At 40.7% G+C, this 19,898-nt stretch overlaps 1 protein-coding gene across 2 annotated transcripts in view; it reads left to right on the forward strand.

Annotated features, from left to right (window-relative positions):
• Window positions 1-19,898, forward strand: part of LOC133765849 (probable ATP-dependent RNA helicase DDX60) — a 72,377-nt gene that overhangs the window by 36,555 nt on the left and 15,924 nt on the right. For both annotated transcript variants that reach the window (XM_062199405.1, XM_062199406.1), the window contains exons 10-20: window positions 1,564-1,673; window positions 1,769-1,873; window positions 3,146-3,271; window positions 5,163-5,290; window positions 7,147-7,299; window positions 9,229-9,373; window positions 12,339-12,491; window positions 15,597-15,701; window positions 17,016-17,216; window positions 17,787-17,891; window positions 18,031-18,175. In XM_062199405.1, coding sequence (XP_062055389.1) covers window positions 1,564-1,673; window positions 1,769-1,873; window positions 3,146-3,271; window positions 5,163-5,290; window positions 7,147-7,299; window positions 9,229-9,373; window positions 12,339-12,491; window positions 15,597-15,701; window positions 17,016-17,216; window positions 17,787-17,891; window positions 18,031-18,175 — 1,476 coding nt within the window. The remainder of the gene's footprint in view (window positions 1-1,563; window positions 1,674-1,768; window positions 1,874-3,145; window positions 3,272-5,162; window positions 5,291-7,146; window positions 7,300-9,228; window positions 9,374-12,338; window positions 12,492-15,596; window positions 15,702-17,015; window positions 17,217-17,786; window positions 17,892-18,030; window positions 18,176-19,898) is intronic.

Consider the following 19,898-nt stretch of genomic DNA (forward strand, 5'->3'; position numbering starts at 1 on the left):
TGTAACATTTAAATATTTCCTGTGTGGTTACAGGATAATGATTAAGTTCATTTAGACTTTAAGCCATTTTATCTCAACTTTACACACAAGAATAATTTTGTGTAGATTGCAATGCAAATAATTATACATTACTTTTTGGTACTCTTTTCATTACCACAGATCAGGGAAAACATATGGTATTTGATTTTTTGAACTGGCTTATTTCACTAAGTATAATGATTTCCAGGTACATCCAATTTATTGTGAAAGACAGAATTCTATTTTTTACAGCTGAGTAATATTCCAAAGTGTATGTATTCCACATTTTCTTTGTCCAGTCACCACTTGATGGACACTTGGGTTGATTCCGTATCTGAGCTGTTGGAAATTGAGCTGTAATAAACATGGATGTACAGATAACTCTTTCATATGCTGATTTTATTTTGTTTGGGTAAATTCCCAGGGGTGGGATAACTGGGTCATATGGTATATCTTTTTTCAGCTGTCTGAGGAATCGCCATACTGTCTTCCACAATGGCTGTATTAGTTTGCATTCCCACCAACAGTAGATTAGGGAAACTTAAAAAAAAAAAAGGTTAATTTATTTGAAAGACATAGTGACACAGAAAGGGAAAGATTGTCCATTTGCTGGAACATTCTCTCAATGGCCATAATAGCTGAGAATGGGCCAGGCTGAAGCCAGGAGCCAGGAGCTCCATCTGTCTCTCCTACGTGGTTGGCAGGGGCTGAAGTACTTGGGCCATCATCTGCTTTCTCAGTACAATATCAGGGTGTTGGTGGATGGAAGTGGAGCACCCGGGACCTGACCTGTCACTCTATGGGATGGCAAGGTTGCATACAGAAGCTCAACCAGGTGTGCCACACAGGCCCCATATACATGTTTTCACTTGACAATGTCAAAGTACCTCATCTGTGCCAGTTCCCACACAAGTCCCTAGAGATAGAGCAGGAAACAACTCCTTGCTTTCCTAGAGCTTAATTTTTATGGAGATGGAGGGGTTAAACAATGGGTAAGTAAAATAGATAACATGTTAGGTAGGTAAATGCTAAATTGTCCTAACATTAAGTGACATATTAACAGAGCCCTGTGGCATATTGGATTCCTGGATTTAAAAAATTAGTAAATGACAGAAGAAGACTCATTTTCTCTGGGAGATGGTGATACTGTTCTCAAAGACAGGGAGATGACCCAATAGTAATAGCAGCAGTAACACCCGTGTTTCCTATTGAAATAATTGAATGGGTTGCAGGCCTTTTTATTCAAACCATGTTTCTTATGCAAAAGCATGCTTTCCAAGAATATTTAGAAAAATATACACTAGGAATTACAAGAAGCAAGGATGGACTGTGACTGAAGATTCAGACCAGGAGGGCAGGTAAAACATCTGTGTGCGGTATAGGCACAGAGGCTCCTCCTCCACTGCATGGCCCTGTTGTCGTTTTGTCGACAGAGGCCTCCAGCACAGCTCTCCCTAGGCCTGGCTGTCTTTAGAAAATCGGAATTACATCATTGTTGAGAGAGACAAACCCATCTTAATCCGCATTCTAATTCCACTTTCACAGTGTGGTACAAAGAACGATACAACGATCTAGAAAAGTATGTGTGTTCTCTAAAGGATAACGATTTTGTCATTGCACACTACCACCCGTGCGCTGCGCTCACAGTCAACCATGTAAGTACAAAAGCACTTCGGAAAAGGAGGCGTCTAGGTGGTTAAAATCTGCATATGGGACAGAGATCAATGGCTTTTCATTTTCTGCTTTTTAGATAGAGAAGTATGGAGTCCCTGCAGACCTTCGGTTTTCTCCTCGGGAAAGCATACTTCTGTATGATGCTATGGTACACATTTGGCCAGAACGGTCAAGAATGCAGGTGCGTGTACGAAAGTAAACACTAGGCACTGTTTCTCTCTCTGTGTGTGCGTAAATACGGATAATATACTTACATATGTATATATATTTCAAAAATTAGAGGAAATGGAGTTGTAAGTTTGTTTTGGTGCAAAGTAATTTTGAAATTCATGCAGTTTGTTTCACAGTACACGTTTCCATGAACTTTTTGGAGATTTCTCGTATGTGTGTGTGTGTGTGTGCATTTCGTGTATGTCTGTGTATGTGGTGTTTGTGTGCATGTATATTTGCATGTGCTGTGTGTGTGTGTGTGAATATGGTATATGTATGTGTGTGAATGTGATGTATGTGTATGTGTGAAGGTGGTACATGTGTGCGTGCACGTGGTGTATGTGTTCATGGTGTGTGTGTGTGTATATTGTGTGTGTCTATGTGGTGTATGTGTTCACGGTATGTGTGTGTATGTTGTGGTGTATGCGTGTATTTGTGTGTGTGTGGTGTATGTGTTCATTGTATGTGTGTATGTGTATGTTGTGTGTGGTGTATGTGTGTATGTGCATGTGGTGTATGGTGATATGCATGTCTACATGTGTGTTGTATATGTGCGCATATGTGTCTGTGAATGGTGTATATGTGTGGGTGTGTGTGGGGTATGTGTGTGTGTGTGTGTTTGTGGGTATTCCTTAGCTGGTATCTCTAGTCCTGTGGCATGATAGTCCGTTAAGAATGAACAAATTAGATAATGGTGTTACTCTGATGTAGATGAAGGCGTAGTATTTCATAGTTCAAAGCATAAACTTCAGAGACTCATTTCTCTAGATTTAGAAAAATTAGTTAAAAGAGCTAATAATGCCTATTTTGTAGCATTGTTATTAAGGTAAGCCAAATAATTAAAAGTTCTTAGAATAATACCTTGCTACAGTAAGAATGATATGTCTTTTTTTTTTTTTTTCAAATTGATGGGTTTTGTCCCTGCCTGTAACTGAATGTCAAGCTGAGAAGTTTTTTTCCTACCCCAAAACTGTGCTTAAAAACTCCAGCGCCACGGGCCCCTTCTGGTTTTGCCTCTCTTGGGGCCCCCTACACGCCACTCTGGCTGGAGGCCTCTGGCTCTAATAAATCTTGCTTTTAAATACTTAAAAATATTATGTGTTCAACTCCTCATGTGGTTAACGCTGTTCGTAAACATGGATGCAGTGAACTGAGTGATTTGCCTCATAACCGTGCACGTGTCAAACTTTAGACCAGGTGATAACTGTATTTTCTTTGGTATTTGTGCTTGTTCATTTTCAAGGAGTTAGAACCTGAAGAATTCAGCTGCTTTAAAAATAAAGTAGTCATCATGAGGACAGATGCCAAGAAATATGAAGAGGAACTGAAAAAGGAAATGCTTAGTTGGATGCAGCTGGACCCAGGCAAGGTTGTGACAGACATTTAGGATTTTTTATTTAATATAAAATGAATCTCATTTATTCAGTTACAGTCAAGAGAATCCCCATAGGGCTCTTTAGTATTTGAATATGGAAATCCTATTACTGTACTTTGCCATTCTACCTTAAATTTAGCCAGCTAGATAAAGAAAGATGTAGAGAATCATTACTTCAGTTCCATCTGGGACAACCCACACCTGCTACTACTATATCCTCTTTGGATGTGCACCTCGGTCAGTAAAACTCACTGGGACAGACTACATTGATCTGCAAATGTTAAAACACCTAATGTCCCAAATTGCTATTAAATTCATGAGAGGTTTTCAGCCCTGGCTGCTTATCAGGAATCATCTAGGAAGCCTGATCTCATCTAGAGATTCTGAGCTGATTGACCTCCAGTGGACTGGGGCACGGGAATTTTAAAACAACCTCCTATGTAATTTTTTAAAAAAGATTTATTTATGTATTTGAAAGGCAGAGTTACAGAGATGGGGGGGAGAGATAGAGAGAGAGAGAGAGAGAGAGAGAGGAAGGAAGGAAGGGAGGGAAGGAGGGAGGGAGGGAGGGAGGGAGGGAGGGAGGAAGGAAAAATATCTTCCATCTGCTGTTTTAATCCCTGAAATGGCTGTAATGGCAGGAGCTGGCTGATCTGAAGCCAGGAGCCAGGGTCTCCCATGTGGGCACAGGGGCCCATGCACTTGGGCCATCTTCCAGTGCTTTCCCAGGCCATTAACAGAACAGCCAGGACACGGACCTGCACCCGTATTGGATGCTGGTGCCATAGGAGGAGGCTTAACCTTCTATGCCACAGTGCCACCCCCTCCCCCCACCGTATAAGTTTAATTCTCAGCAGGGTGGAGAATCTTTGGCCCACTATTGCCATTGTCTGGTTCCTAATACACTTGGGTGTAAAGACAGCACTTAGATCAGACTTTCATTGAGTATTTCATTGAGTATTTTTGCCATTTCCTAGGAGGTGGAAAACCTCTAGACCCAATTAATTCCCACATCCCTTCCAGCCATATACTTCATTCCTTTGGAGCCTGAGATGGATGGGTGGATGGGTGGATGGGTGGATAGATAGGTAGGTAGGTAGATAGATAGATAGATAGATAGATAGATAGATATAGAGATCTTCCACCGATTGGTTCACTTCCCTAATGCCTTCAATAGTTGGGGCTAGGCCAGCTGAAGGCAGGAGCCTGGAACTACATCTGGATCTCTCACTTTAGTGGCAGGTGTCCAGGTATTTGGGCCACCACCTGCTACCTCCCAGGGTGTGTATTAGCTTCTGTTGGCTCCAAAGCAGAGCTGGGTCTTGAACCCAGGGACTCTGTTTTGTGATGTCAGCATCCCAGGTGGCACCCTAACCACTGTGCCCAATGCACAGCCCCTACTGAATCTATTACCTTTTCTCTGGTAACTTATACCACGTAAAAATTGTAGCTTAAAAAATAATGAAATATCCTATTAAAATACTATTTGTAGACCATAGATGTATATGTGATATCTATAGATAAGAAAAACTATTTCAGATTTTCTTGCCATTAAATGTTGAAATCATCCTTCGGTAGTCTGTATTTAGTGTTGATCAGCATTAAGTCGTGACAATCCTTTCAGTAAGCACAACACCACAGTATTACATAAACTTGATCACAGTATTGTAGAACTATGTCATTCAAGTTTTCTGAGGTTTTCATTTTATTTAAATGTTTAGTATATGACTGGTTGAATTCCTAATTTTCTACTTAACATTTGTCATTCTGAATATACTGTTCAACTGCAACTTGCTTTTCACCCTCAAATATCTGCGCATCCTGTTGCCTTCCTTTGTGGTCATCAGTACCTTATCTACCTTTTATTTGTGGTAACTTTATTCAGGTGAATCAGCTACTGCAGTACCTTAAGCCTCAAACTTTTGACAGTGCAAGGATTGAAAAGGAACGAATGTTTCCTTGTTTTGTGGAAAAACTTAAAGAAATGGATAGGCTACCAGCAATATTTTTTTCGTAAGTAATTATTTTCTGTGGAAAGCATTATACATTGATTTATATGAATTTGCAGACTATTGAAAAATATAATTAAGGAAGAACTTATAACCTGATATATATTAGAATTTCAGGAATTTGTGAGCATATTGAAGTTATATTTTCTTTTTAAATTTTTAGAATATGGGGAACAGATTTCATGCATTTTATATATACTTCTAAGATAAGCACAATTCCCTCTCTATCTCTCTCAATCCACCTTTCTCCTTTCCTTGATTTTCCTTTAATTTTTGCAATAACATATTTTCTTTTTTAAAAAAGATTTATTTTATTTATTTGAAAGACAGAGTTACAGAGAGAGGTAGAGACACAGAGAGAAGTCTATCCACTGGTTCACTCCCCAGGTGGCCACAATGGCCAGAGCTGCACTGATCCGAAGCTAGGAGCCAAGAGTTTCCTCCAGGTCTCCCAGGTGGGCGCAGGGGCCCAAGGACTTGGGCCATCTTCTACTGCTTTCCTAGGCCACAGCAGAGAGCTAGATGGAAGAGGAGCAGCCAGGACTTGAACTGGCACCCATATGGGATGCCGACGCTTCAGGCCAGGGCTTTAACCTGCTGTGCCACAGCGTCAGCCCCTGCAATAACATATTTTCAATCTATTTTATGACCACAGGATTAACACACCACTAATCATGATGTTCAACAAGTAAAAAGTAGGAAGACCAGTGTTCCACAGGAATATAGAAAAGGGTTATAAACAATAATCAAATCATAAGGTATCAGTTTCATTCTGATATGTTATTTTTATATTCTATATCAACTAGCACATATAAGAGATATTTTCTGTAGCAACTTGGGTATAATACAACAAAAACAAACACTCTCTTACCGAATTTTATTTGAAAATCTAATTGTATGGCTTGGTAGGGTGGAATTTCCTGGGCCATAAGTTAATAGAAAGTTCAACATATTTGTAGAATCAGATATGGTAAAAAGAGTAATGTGTATATGGCAAAACAGAGTACATACATTAACATACACCTATATACACATATGATGGCATATTGAGTGTTTAGTCTGCCATTTTTCTTTTGTGAAGTTTCATTATATATAAGCTCTTTAAGTGGAAAGAAAAGAACTTGAAGAATATTTATGACAATCACTTCAAAGAATTAAAAGAAAAATTAGATAGGGCCTGGTAGCAAGATGATTGAATTAGCAATCATGTTTTCATCAGCTCTTTGTGAGAGATTTATGCATACTATGTATATGTGGACACCCACCGACACATAGTGTATATATATATATATATATATATATAACTTCAAAATTGGAAGGAAATTATGAGGCCAAATTGTCAATTCTTTAAATGTCTGTATAGGAATGTGCATTGATCTTGTAGTAAGTTTGAAAATTTTTGAGAAAAGTGAAGAGAAAAAGGTTAAGCCAAATATGAGGAAGTACAAAAGTATCCCTAGAAATCCAATCCCTAACTCAAACTTCATGTCACAGGTGAAAATGAACTAACTAGGAACAATGACAAGTAGGTGCTGGTCTGTTCTTTACAAAAATTCAGCAGTCTTGATATGGGAACTGTGTCAAATGAGAAAAGAGCAGGTTTTTTTTCCCTAGTAAAGAGCCTTTACCTAACTACTCTTACCATAGTATCAAAATTCACCTTTGTAACTAACTCTGATCTTCTCTTCCATTCACATGAACTCTGATTTAGGAGTTAAATGGGCAAAAATGAACGAATGACAGAGATTGATGTTACCCAAACAGATGTTCCTACATCCAAAAATGGTCTTCATTAATGAATGCAGGGCTGGGCTGGAATGAACATGCAGTTATCCAGTGTTCTCACATCCTTCACTTTAGATTCAACATTCACTCAGTGGAAAGGTCAGCTTCACGCCTTCTTACTAATATGTTGACGAGACAATATACTCATAGTCACAACTCTGAAGGAGAGAAGAACTTAAACAGGAAACTGGAGAAAGCGATTAAGTCTCAAAGGAGAACGTACGCTGCGTGAGTATTTCTGCTGGAATTGCGGAATTCAGTGTGTACTGAAACCTTGAAGTGTGCAATTATTTATAGAATTAAAATCATATTTCACTGCTTTATGTTTTTATGATACACCAACTTAATTTAATTAGAACATCATTTGGGGGGACTTATGTGGGAGAAGATTATTGAGTATTTCAGCAATTATACAATGTTTTACAGTAACTTTCTTCAGTTGATTAGCTTATTTCTAACATTTTCTTAGGTCCACAAAGTTTAAGTTTATGATTAACAACCTAATCATATATTTAAAGTCCCACAACACTCAGTACCATTACAGGGACCAAGCTTCATTATGAGTTCTGGGACAAAATATATTCAAACAATAGCAGGTCCAAAAGCTTCCTACCCACTTATTATTTCATTCTTTTTGTTGGTGTTTCTTTAACTAGATAATTGAAATGGTCTGTCTTTGAATTTGTGGATTCTTTCTTTCACTGGACTAAGTTTGCTATGGAAACTCTTGAATTTTTTGTTTCAATGATTGTGTTCTTCAGCTTCAGAATTCGTGTTTATATATCTTTGTTGAACCCTCATTTTGTTCATGTATTATTTTGCTGATTTTAAAAATATTTTATTTCTATGTTCTCTTATATATTGCTCACTAAACTTCTTTAGGATGATTATCTTGAATTCTTTGTTAGGCAGTTCATAGATCTCCATTTCTTCTATTTTAAAAAGATCTATTTATTTATTTGAAAGACAAAATTAGAGAGAGAGAGAGGGAGAGAGAGATATTTTTCATCTGCTGGTTTATTCCACAAAGAGCTGCGACAGTTGTAGCTGGGCCAGTCTGAAATCAGGAGCCGGAAGATTTTTCTGGGTCTCCCACGGGTGTGCAGGGGCTCAAGAACTTGGGCCATCTTCCACTGCTTTCCCAGGTGTGTTAGGGAGCTGGACTGGAAGTGGAGCAGCTGGGACTTAAACCGGTGTCCATATGGGATGCTGGTACTGCAGGCAGTGGCTTTACCCACTATGCCACAGTGCCAGCCCTAGATCTCCATTTCTTTCTTTCTTTTTTTTTTTTTAAGATTTATTTATTTATTTGAAAGAGTTAGAAGAGAGGTAGAGAGAGAGAGAGAGAGAGAGGGAGGGGGGCCCTCCATCCGATGTTCACATCTCAATTGGCCACAACGGCCAGAGCTGCACTGATCCAGAGCCAGGAGCCCCCTTGGGGTCTCCCACATGGGTGTAGGGGCCCAAGGCCTTGTGCCATCCTTCACTGCTTTCTCAGGCCATAGCAGGATCGGAAATGGAGCATCCGGGCCTCGAACCCGCTCCCACATGGGATGCCGGCACTTTAGGCCAGGGCGTAACCCGCTGAGCCACAGTGCCAGCCCCTAGATCTCCATTTCTTTAAGCTTTGTTATTGGAATCTTATTTTATTCCTTTGGTGATGTCATGTTTCCCTGATTCTTCGATTCTGGTAACTACATGTTGCTCTCTGTGCATTTGAAGAAGCAATCATTTCTTCCAATCTTTATAAACTGGCTTTGGCAGTTTTACCAGTTGGCTTGAATGGAGATTTTAGATGGGCCAGTTAGTGGAGCTTATGGGCTCACTCTCTTGCCAAATCTGGCGACAGACCTGTTGCTGGAATCCACAGGTGAGCAGGCCTCATACCAGAATCTGTAGTCAAGCAGGACCAAGAATGGTTTTTCTGTTTTCTGTTAAGTAGGTATCAATGCATATGTTAAAAATAACAGATGATAAGCAATGAGAATTGAAGTAATTAAGGCCTGGTGAATATCCTTTAATAAGGGCAATCATATTTTGGGTTCAAATTACCAGGCATTCTTTTATGTTGGCACTTACAGACACAATTTCAAATGTTGAAAAGAAGAGGGCATGTTATAATCAATATTCACAATGTTCCTGATTTTTTATATTCAGTTATTTACATTCAAATTCAACTGCTCGAATTCAAAGATTGATTTTATGGGACGCTGAAATAAAGGAAATAAAGAAGAGTCTTAAAAAGAGTAAAGAAGTTCCTCCGGACTGTACTTATGTTGATCGAGCAGGTGTGGATAGCGAGGTAAGAGACGAGAACAGGGTGCATGCCTAGGTGGATGGATTCATTTGCTAAGGCTTTTGCACCAGGGTACCACATGTTAGGAAATTCTTTCTTTTTTTTATTTTTTTATTTTTTTGTTTTATTTTATTTTTTTTTTGACAGGCAGAGTGGACAGTGAGAGAGAGACAGAGAGAAAGGTCTTCCTTTTTGCCGTTGGTTCACCCTCCAATGGCTGCTGCGGTAGCGCGCTGTGGCCGGCGCACTGCGCTGTTCCGAAGGCAGGAGCCGGTGCTTCTCCTGGTCTCCCATGGGGTGCAGAGCCCAAACACTTGGGCCATCCTCCACTGCACTCCCTGGCCACAGCAGAGAGCTGGCCTGGAAGAGGGGCAACCGGGGCAGGATCGGTGCCCCGACCGGGACTAGAACCCGGTGTGCCGGCGCCGCAAGGCGGAGGATTAGCCTGTTGAGCCACGGCGCCGGCCATGGAATTTATTTCTTACCAGTGATGCCTGCTGGAAGTCTGGGACCCAGTAGGATTACTTCCTTCTGAGGTTTCTGAGGGCAGGGTCTGCTGCAGGTCTCTCTCCAGGGCTTACATGCATTACTTTAGAGGGCTCGTGAAAAACAGAATTAAAAAATAAGTTTATTTTGTGCAAAAGGATTTTGAAATCTGCCCACACGAGGCATCTTCCCAGAGGCCATGGAGAATACATGTTATGAGAAAGCTCTGCATGAATTTCTGAAGTTTTTTGCACCAGAATAAACTTAGTTTTTCGATTTGATTTTTCCATGAACTTGTTGCAGTCCTCCCTGCTCTCTGTTACCACCACATCGTGTTTCCTCTGTATGTGTCTGTCCGAAATGCCTCTTACAAAGATAGTAGTCATATTGGATTGCAGCTCACTGTAATGATTCACTTTTAACTTAATTAACTCTGTATCAAGTACTCCAAAGTTCAGTTTTGGTGGTGCACAATCCGGCACATAACCTTAAGTGTGTGTGTGTGTGTGTCTATACTATACTATGCAGTTTATAAAACACAACCTATTTCATCTAAATTGATCTTAATGTAAGGGAAACTGGAGTTGGAGGCTGAAGAAGTTAAGATTATATATGTAAGTTTACACAGCTATTAAAAGTGGTCCAAAGATTCATGACAAGGTATAGCAAGTGCAGGCTTTTTCTTTGTGCAGTCGCCTGCATCTGTTAAAGTTAATGATAATCCTTTATGTAGACAGAAATAGAAAAAGTAAAAGTAGTCACCAAGAGTCACCCTCCAGTAAGTAAAGAATTCAACAAGCAGTCAGCAAAAAACCCACTGTTCCTGAAGAGTATAGACAAGGGCCATGAGCAATAATTGAATCTTGTGACTATAAAGTGAATTCAAAGTATATCATTGTAGAAATTAAAAGAAAGTAAGAAAGGAAGGAGGAAGTGGATGGGAGCAAGGGAGGGAACACGGGAGGGTGGGAAGTATCATCATGATATTTTAAAAAAATATTTATTATTTTGAAAGGCAGAATTACATGAACACACACACACACACACACAGAGAAATCTTCCATTTGCTGGTTCACTCCCCAAATTGCCACATTGGCCAAGACTGGGCCAGGCTGAAGCCAGGAGCCAGGAGCTTCTCCTAGCTCTCCCACATGGGTGCAGAGATCCAAGCACTTTGGCCCTCCTCCACTGCTTTCCCAGGCACATTAGCAGGAGACTGGATAGAAAATGGAACAGCCGGGACTCAAACTGGTGCCCATATAGGATGCTGGCACTGCAGGCAGTAGCTTTATCTGCTGCACCACAGTGGTGGCCCCATCATTATGTTCTTAAAACTGTATATATAAAATACATGAGATGTGTTCTCCTTATATCAATAAAAAATTTAAGAAAAAGAAAAGGTAAATGTTAAATATTTTTTCTGAGCTAAAGCAGCGACTTGCTACCAGGAAATCAAATTCAGATTTGTGTTTCATTTGAAAGCTTCTCCCGTTTTCTGTGCTTCATGTCACCAAATCATCACCACATGCCCAGTTCTACAAACTAGAAACTGTTGCCCTCTTCCCCACTGCTGTGTGTCTCACTCAGAAACTAAGCCCAGAACACTGAGAGACGCCAGATAATGGGTGTGCGACCTGCTGGACCATGTAGTCAGATCAATGGCTATTACTTGTGTATGTTTGCTTTTTTCTTTTAGTGATGGTGCAGGTTGGAAAGGGGGAGGGAAGCAGAATAAAAGTAAAAAAAGAGGGTGGGAAAGAGAAGAAAGAGAAGAAGAGCAGTAGTGACTGACAGAGGTAGAAACTGTTCAGGAAAGACAAAGTGAGTTTCAGAGAAGGAGCTGGAGGACAGAGATGGGGAGAGGGTGTGGAGAGAGAGACAGGAAGTGAGAAACACAGAGGTGCCAGCCTGGAAGCACAGGGAGACACAGACAGACACGGGCTGACCGTGGTCAGATGTGATTGGAGTGAACAGGGTTAGTTTCAAGTCAGCAGCAAAAATAGAGCAAAAGGCAGTTGATAATCAGACTCCGCTGAGAGCTGTGTTGGGGCCAGGGGTGGATTTTGCTGCTTGCCTGGGGGGACGCTGGGCCTGCATGGAGCATCTCCTCTTGGACTTCTTACCGTTGTGCTTCAGTGTTTCCTCAATACCCCAGGATGAGCTGGAGCTGCCTCCAGCATTATGGGAGTGATGTCAGCAGGTACACGAGGGAAAACTGGGCACATGGCTGCTGTGAGGGAGGTGTGTGAAGAAAGGACCAGTGCATTTGAGGTTGGATTGCGTTCTACTTTACCAGGTCTTACGCATGGATGCCACTTAGGACAGAACTGCTCTATTTATGAACTTGAGGTTCTAGCGTAAAACACTGCTGCTCTTCCTAGAAATGCGTCTAACTGCCTGCTAAAGCCTTCTAACACATAAAATCAGGCTTCAGTTAAAGGACATATGCCTTCATTTGATTTTGCAAACTGTATGGGTGTTTCAGACTTTCAGGAAGATTGTATCCAGGCTGAGATGGACAAGAGGAGGCTCCAATCTGATCAGGCTGTTACAGCGGGGCATTGGCTACCACCATGGTTTAATGGAGTACAAACAGAGACAAGTTGTTGAGACCCTTTTCAGACTGAAGCACGTCAAGGTAGGTGAACTCACCACCAAGCACAGCTTTCACTTCGATTGGGTAGAGGAAAGCTGCAGTGGCTATGGGACGGAAGATGCTCTATCTAGCTCTCTCTGTGGAGAGATGTGCCACCTACATTTATCATATTTCCTTCCATACATTTTTACATAGTTAATATGATAATGTGTACACAATTTGGGATCTTGTCTGCCTTGCCTAATATTATTTAAGTATTTTATTAATTAGCATGAGGTAATAAACATGTGTGCAACAGAAAATACACATATTTAATTTACTTAAGCATTATACTAATGTTAATTTTCTGTCAACATAGATCATCATTTTTTTAAAAGATTTATGTATGTATTTGAAAGACAGAGTTACAGAGAAAGAGAGAGAGAGAGAGAGAGAGAGAGAGAGAGAGAGAGATCTTTCATCTGCTGGTTCATTCCCCAAGTAGCTGTAATGGCCGGAGCTGGGACGATCTGAAGCCAGGAGCCAGGAGCTTCTTCTGGGTCTCCCACTGTGGTTGGTGCAGGAGCCCAAGTGCTTGGGCCATTTTCTGCTGCTTTCCCAGGCCATCGCAGAGTTGGAGCAGCCGGGACTTGAACTGGTGCCCATATGGGATGCTGGCACTGCAGGCAGTGGCTTTACCCACTACACCACAGTATTGGCCCCATAGATCATCATTTAAATTATTTATTTAGAATTGATTGATTCTGCTAGTGAAAAAAATGTCTCAGAAGGCAAAGGTAGCAGGCTCTGGAAATACATAGCCAAATTTCTTTCCAGAATGACTCTTTTTAACTTTATTTAGATTTTGAGTATTATGGTTAAAAACTGAAGTTGTTATGATGGTACAGAGAATATCTCATACCACCCAATTTCTCCTTTTATTAACATCTTATACTATTACAACATATTATTGCCACAGATGAATCCATATTGTTACATTTTTATTAAATTAAGTCCATTCTTTTTTTGAAGATGTATTTACTTATTTTAAAGACAGTTACACACACACACACACACAGAGGGGGAAATCTTCCATCTATTGATTCACTCCCCAAATGACCACAATGGCCAGAGTGGGCCAAAGTGAAGCCAGGAACCAGGAACTCCATCTGGGTCTCCCACATGGGTGTCAGGGGCCCAAGTGTTTGGGCCGTTTTCCACTGTTTTCCCAGGCACATTAGCAGGGGGCTGGATAGGCAATGGAACAGCCAGAGCTCAAACTTGCTCTCCTATGGGGTGCAGGCACCTCAGGTGGCAGCTTAACCTGCTGAGCCACAGTCCCAGCCCCTAAAGTCCATTCTTGATTCAGAAAGCCCAATCATTCCCCAGTGATCCAGAAAGATAACTGTATAAACTTCACAGTGTGAAAATTAAGAGTAAATTAATGGGCTAAAGGAGAACTAATAATGGAAATAAGAAAATTTATTTATTTATTTTTAAAGAATTATTTATTCATTTGAAAGTCAGAGTTACACAGAGAGAGAAGGAGAGGCAGAGAGAGAGGTCTTCTATCTGCTGGTTCACTCCCCAGTTGGCTGCACTGGCTGGGGCTGTGCTTATTGAAGCGAGGAGCCAGGAGCTTCTTCTGGGTCTCTCACGTGGGTGCAGGGGCCCAAGTGCTTGGGACATCTTCTACTGCTTTCCCAGGCCATAGCAGAGAGCTGGATTGGAAGAGGAGAGCTGGGACTCGAACCGGCGCCCATATGGGGTGCCAGCACTGCAGGCGGCAGCTTTACCTGCCTTGCCACAGCGCTGGCCCCAGAAAATTTATTTATTTGCTAGGTAAATAAAATGCTGTATAGACAAACTTCTATGATGCAGCTAAACTAGTAGTTGGAGGAAAATGTATAACCTTAACTATGTTTATTTTCAAGAGAAGAAAAGGCTACATGAGAAACAAAAATGTATCTGAGCAACCTTAGGTAGGTTTGCGATAAGACAGTTTCCAGCAATAGATTCACCTTTCTCTAAGAAATGTGAACCTATCGGTATCTGCAGGGGATTGATTCTAGGACTTGTACATATACCAGAATCCATCAGTGCTCTAGTCTTTTATATAAGACAGCATAGCTTTGGCATAGAACCAATGCGTATCCTGTGTCTCTAGGTTACTTACATTACTTAGTGCAATGTATTGTATGTAAGTAGTTCCTACAGTATATTATTTAGAAAATAATGACAGGGAAAAAAAAAGACTGCAAGTGTTCAGTGCACTTTTTTGTCCAAATATTTCCAGTCTTTGGTTGGTTGAATTCAGATACAGATCTCAGGGACATGGAACCCAGTGCATTTTCCTTATCTTCCACATTCAAACAACCAGAATACGTCGGCAAGTGCTTATCAACTCTCTCTCCCTCTCCCTTTCTCTCTTTCTCTCTCCCTCTCTCTTTCTCCCTCTCTCTCTCTCTCTCTCTCACACACACACACACACACGTGCACACACATGCATGTACAGCCCACATCTCTCCACTAGGAATATTTCCTGTTCAATGATGCCATAATATCTTGTCTAGAATAATCTAAAAGCATTCTATCAGACTTCTACTTTTGGTAATCACCTCCTAAAATCATTTCCTCCCAGAGCTGCCAAATCAATCTTGTAATTATTAATTATATCATGTTACCTTTCTTTCGTTTGCGATCTAAACATCTTGGAATGGTTTTGTCATGCTTATTATGACTTGCTTCCTGCTTAGTCTGACTTTTTTCATTTACTATTTTCTGTTCTTGGAAATCTTTTAACGTGAAAATAAACTCCTTGTATAACATATCGCTCTTATTCATGCCAAACACACAGAGACAGTAACACTGAATGCTTACTGAATGGCTTTGATTTTGTATCATTTTGTTACCTGGAAAATGCTGTATAATTGTAATGTTCAGCAAGAATATGAGAATGAATGAACATCCAAGTGGGATGTAGAGCTGTCTATTCCAAAAGCAAGTATAGAGTTTGATGTTTTGCAATACTGTCTTAAAACTGCACTTTTACTCAAGAAAAATAATGTAAGGGGATTTAATCTGGTCAATACTTACTACGTATACATCTGTGTAGGCTACATTAAATATGTTTTCCCAATTTTTTATTTTTTTTGCTTTCCATCATAGGTAGTGACAGCTACGTCATCCCTTGCTTTGGGAATTAATATGCCCTGTAAAACCGTTGTTTTTACAGAAGACTCTGTTTATTTGGATGCTCTGAACTTTCGACAGGTATTTATAATACATGACTTCTGTTACGGTTCTATATACAGGTATCTGAAATGCTCATTCAGTATGCCAGGAAAAGCCATTTGTTCTGAAATATTTGGTGGCCATAAAATATTTGAAACTGAGTTTTTATATATGTGTATTAATGAATATGATTACACTTAAAAAACTTTTAAAATATATTAGGTCAGTAGCTTCGTTTTCCTGAAGATATTCTCAATTTGATAAATATTCTTGAACATAAACAAAAATAATATTGGAGGGAAGTAACTACATCTTTGAGCACCCAATTCATGCCAACCACCAATAATTATATGTTAAGTGTCTATAAGGTTTTGATTTCAGGCTCATTTCTGGAACTACGTTGGTAAATCAGAAATTGTGCCTGCTTTGAAGGCCATGATTTTAATATGATTTTATTTTATAGGCAGAGAGAGAGAAATGAGAGAGGAAGGAAGAAAGAGACAAAGAGGTTTCCCACCCGCTGGTTCACTCCTCAGATGCCTACGGTGGCTGGGGTTAGGCCAGGCTGAAGTCAGCAGTCAGGAATTAGTCTGGATTTCCAGTGTGAATGACAGGAACCTGACTACTTGAGCTGTCACCTGCTGCCTTCCAGGAAGCTGGGATAGGGACCAGAGCTGGTGCTTGAACCCAGGCACTCCAGTATAGGTTTCAGCCATCCCAAGCATCCTACACCAAATGCCTTCCCTAAGGTCATGATCTTTATTTATTTATTTAAAGATTTATTTACTCATTTGAAAGACAGAGTTATAGACAGAGAGAGGCAGAAAGAGAGAGAGGAGTCTTTCATCATTCGGTTCACTCCCCAAATGGACCCAAAGGCTGGAGCTGGGCCAATCTGAAGCCAGGAGCTGGGAGCTTCTTCCATGTTTCCAACATGGGTGCAGGGACCCAAGCACTTGAGCCATCTTCCAGTGCTGTCTCAGGCCATGAGCAGGGAGCTGGATCTGAAGGAGAGCAGCTGGAACTCCAGCTGATGCCCATATGGGATGATGGCACTGCAGGCGGCCCAACCTAGTTAAACCACAGCACCGACCCCAGATCATGATCTTTAAACACAGGAGTTGGTACTCCATTTATTTTTAAAAAAGAGGCAATACTGTCTTAACACTGGACTTTCAAATGTATCTATAAAAATGTATCTATAAAATAAATAATTCTGTAAGATTTGACAACATCAATATAGCAAGAAACAAAATTTTCAAATGTTTAATGTTCCACATGGTATAGGTAAGTGAGACATTATTTACAGTGCCAGGATTTGAACTTGCATAAGTTATGTGGTCATCTCTTTAGATGTCTGGGCGTGCAGGAAGGCGTGGAGAAGATCTTATAGGAAGTGTGATCTTCTATGATATTCCATTACCCAAGATAGATCGGCTCTTGAAGTCTGATGTGCCCAAGCTGAAGGGTCAGTTTCCCCTAAACATCACCTTGGTTCTCAGACTCATGCTGTTGGTTGCCAAAGCAGATGACAAAGAGGATGCCAAAGCAAAGGTACAGTCTCTACCCTCTCTAACAGACATAATCATCTTAGCTCAAGTCTAAAGTAAGCCTCCCCTGTTAGGTATCTTGGAGGGAATAAATCACAATGTGCAGTACGCAAACTCTTAGCAACATTTGATTCTTGTCTTAGTACCTTTCCTTCACACAAGAACATGGTGGTAACTTCTGTACACGTGACAAATTAAGTCCATGATTATAAATACACTCTGCATATATGATAAATTTTTTTCAATAAATATATCTGGCTTAGAACATTTTAAAGGTAAATTTTCAAAGAATTAATGGTTGAAAATGTACTAAATACTGGAATGTTCCTAACTCTTAGTTTTATATATTCATAAGCTTACATTTATTTCTCAGTGGTTATGAGTGAAGTTGTCATTGTTCATCTCTCCCAGTACATTTTTCTTCCTATTATGTTTTATTCATACATAGAGAATGTAAAACTTATGGCATATCTATAATAACTATTCAGAGTATATAATATAACAAAGTCATTAGTGATATCTCAAACTTTATAGCTAGCCTGTCTAACTTTGGTATTTTGACATGTGTGCATAGGCATTGTCGCTGCTCCAGTATTCCCTGATGTCCTTCAAGCAACCAAAGGTCAAGTGCATGTTAAAATTTTACTTCATATATTCTTTGCAGTTCTTGGTCAGAGAGGTAAGATTTAAACCTGTTTTCACTAAAGTGTTCGTACATGTATTTAACTTTACTACCGAAATCTCCTTAATTGATGACTTACCTGTTGGGTATTTCTGAGATCTAGAGACTGAGGGTAAATTGTTAAATTGATTCACAGGGATACCTGAATCAAGAGTGTGTTCCCATTGGATATGCTGGCCTTGTGTCCCACCTGCACTACCACGAACCTTCAAACTTTGCTTTAGTAAGCATGCTGGTGAAAGGTCTGTTTCACAAGCTGTGTGTTCCAGTCATCGTAGATGGTGAGCAGATATCCTTCCCCAACTTCTACCCCTTACATTGTACGTGTGCACACACTGACATCCCGTACAACTGCTTCCCATATACCTGCACGTTCCCCAGAACTACATTTGCTTTTGATGGTGTGCCATCTTTAAAAGATTGAGAGGGAGGGAGGGACAGGGGGAAGAAGGGGGAGAGACAGGGAAGGAGGGAGGGAGGGAGAGATGGGGGGGGGCAGGGAGAGAGCGAGAGGATGAATGAATGAATGAATGAGCGAGTAGACCTAGAGAAATCTTCCACTGATTTGCTTTCCGAATGTCCACAGTAGCTGGTCCTGGGCCAGGTCAAAGTTGGGAGCTGGAAACTCAATCCACGTCTCTCATGTGGGTGGGAAGGACCCAGTCAATCACTTGCGCCATTGCCACTGGTTCCCAGGGTCTGCATTAGCAGGAAGTAAGAGCTGGATCTGAGTATTAAACCTGGGTACCCCGATATGAGATGTAGGCATCCTAATTGCTAGGCTAAGCATGCATCTTGGTAGGCCATTTTCTGATTGCCCATTCTCCTAATGAATCTTGAAGGTTTTTCTTATCATTTTACAAAATTAAATATGTTTATAAAATATTATTAGCATCTGAATTTTGTATGTATAGAGAATCATAATATAAATATGATTCTTAATGATTATTTAATATACTTTTAAATTTTAAGAAATTATAACCTTTAGCTTTGTTAAAGACATTAAGCATTATTCTGAAAAAATTTTGGAAGTTATTTACATAAAACATTGTCATCTGTAATGATTTCCTTTATTATAATTTTAAATTAGTTTTTCCCTTTTCTATAACTGCAACACAATGCTGTAAGGTAAAGAGGGAAATAAAAGCCGGCGCCGCGGCTCACTAGGCTAATCTTCTGCCTTGCGGCGCCAGCACACGGGGTTCTAGTCCCGGTCGGGGCGCTGGATTCTCTCCTGGTTGCCCCTCTTCCAGGCCAGCTCTCTGCTGTGGCCAGGGAGTGCAGTGGAGGATGGCCCAAGTGCTTGGGCCCTGCACCCCATGGGAGACCAGGAGAAGCACCTGGTTCCTGCCTTTGGATCAGCGTGGTGCGCTGGCCGCAGCGCGCTGGCCATGGAAGCCATTGGAGGGTGAACCGATGACAAAAGGAAGACCTTTTTCTCTGTCTCTCTCTCACTGTCCACTCTGCCTGTCAAAAAAAAAAAAAAAAAAAAAAAGGGAAATAGAATGGTGTGATCCAAACACAAATGCAGGCAGCTAAGGCTAGACTATACCCGTTGTTCTATTTTATTTTTGGAAACATCAACTTTTATCAAGATAGTACAGAAATAATTAAGATGATATGGTAGTATATATCTTTTTAAAAATATTTATTTATTTATTTGAAAGTCAGAGTTACACAGAGAGAGGAGAGGCAAAGAGAGAGAGAGAGATCTTCCATCTGCTGGTTCACTCCCCAATTGGCTGCAATGGCCAGAGCTGGGACGATCTGAAGCCAGGAGCCAGGAGCTTCTTCCAGGTCTCCCACGTGGGTGCAGGGGCCGAAGGACCTGGATCATCTTCTACTGCTTTCCCAGGCCATAGCAGAGCTGGATAGGAAGAGGAGCAGCCAGGACTCGAACTGGCGCCCATATGGGATGCCAGCACTTCAGGCCAGGGTGTTAACCCACTATGCCACAGCGCTGGCCCCATGATAGTATATATCTTAACACTACTAATAAATCAA

Source organism: Lepus europaeus, chromosome 8 (genome assembly GCF_033115175.1).
Source record: "Lepus europaeus isolate LE1 chromosome 8, mLepTim1.pri, whole genome shotgun sequence".
NCBI classification, from domain to species: domain Eukaryota; kingdom Metazoa; phylum Chordata; class Mammalia; order Lagomorpha; family Leporidae; genus Lepus; species Lepus europaeus.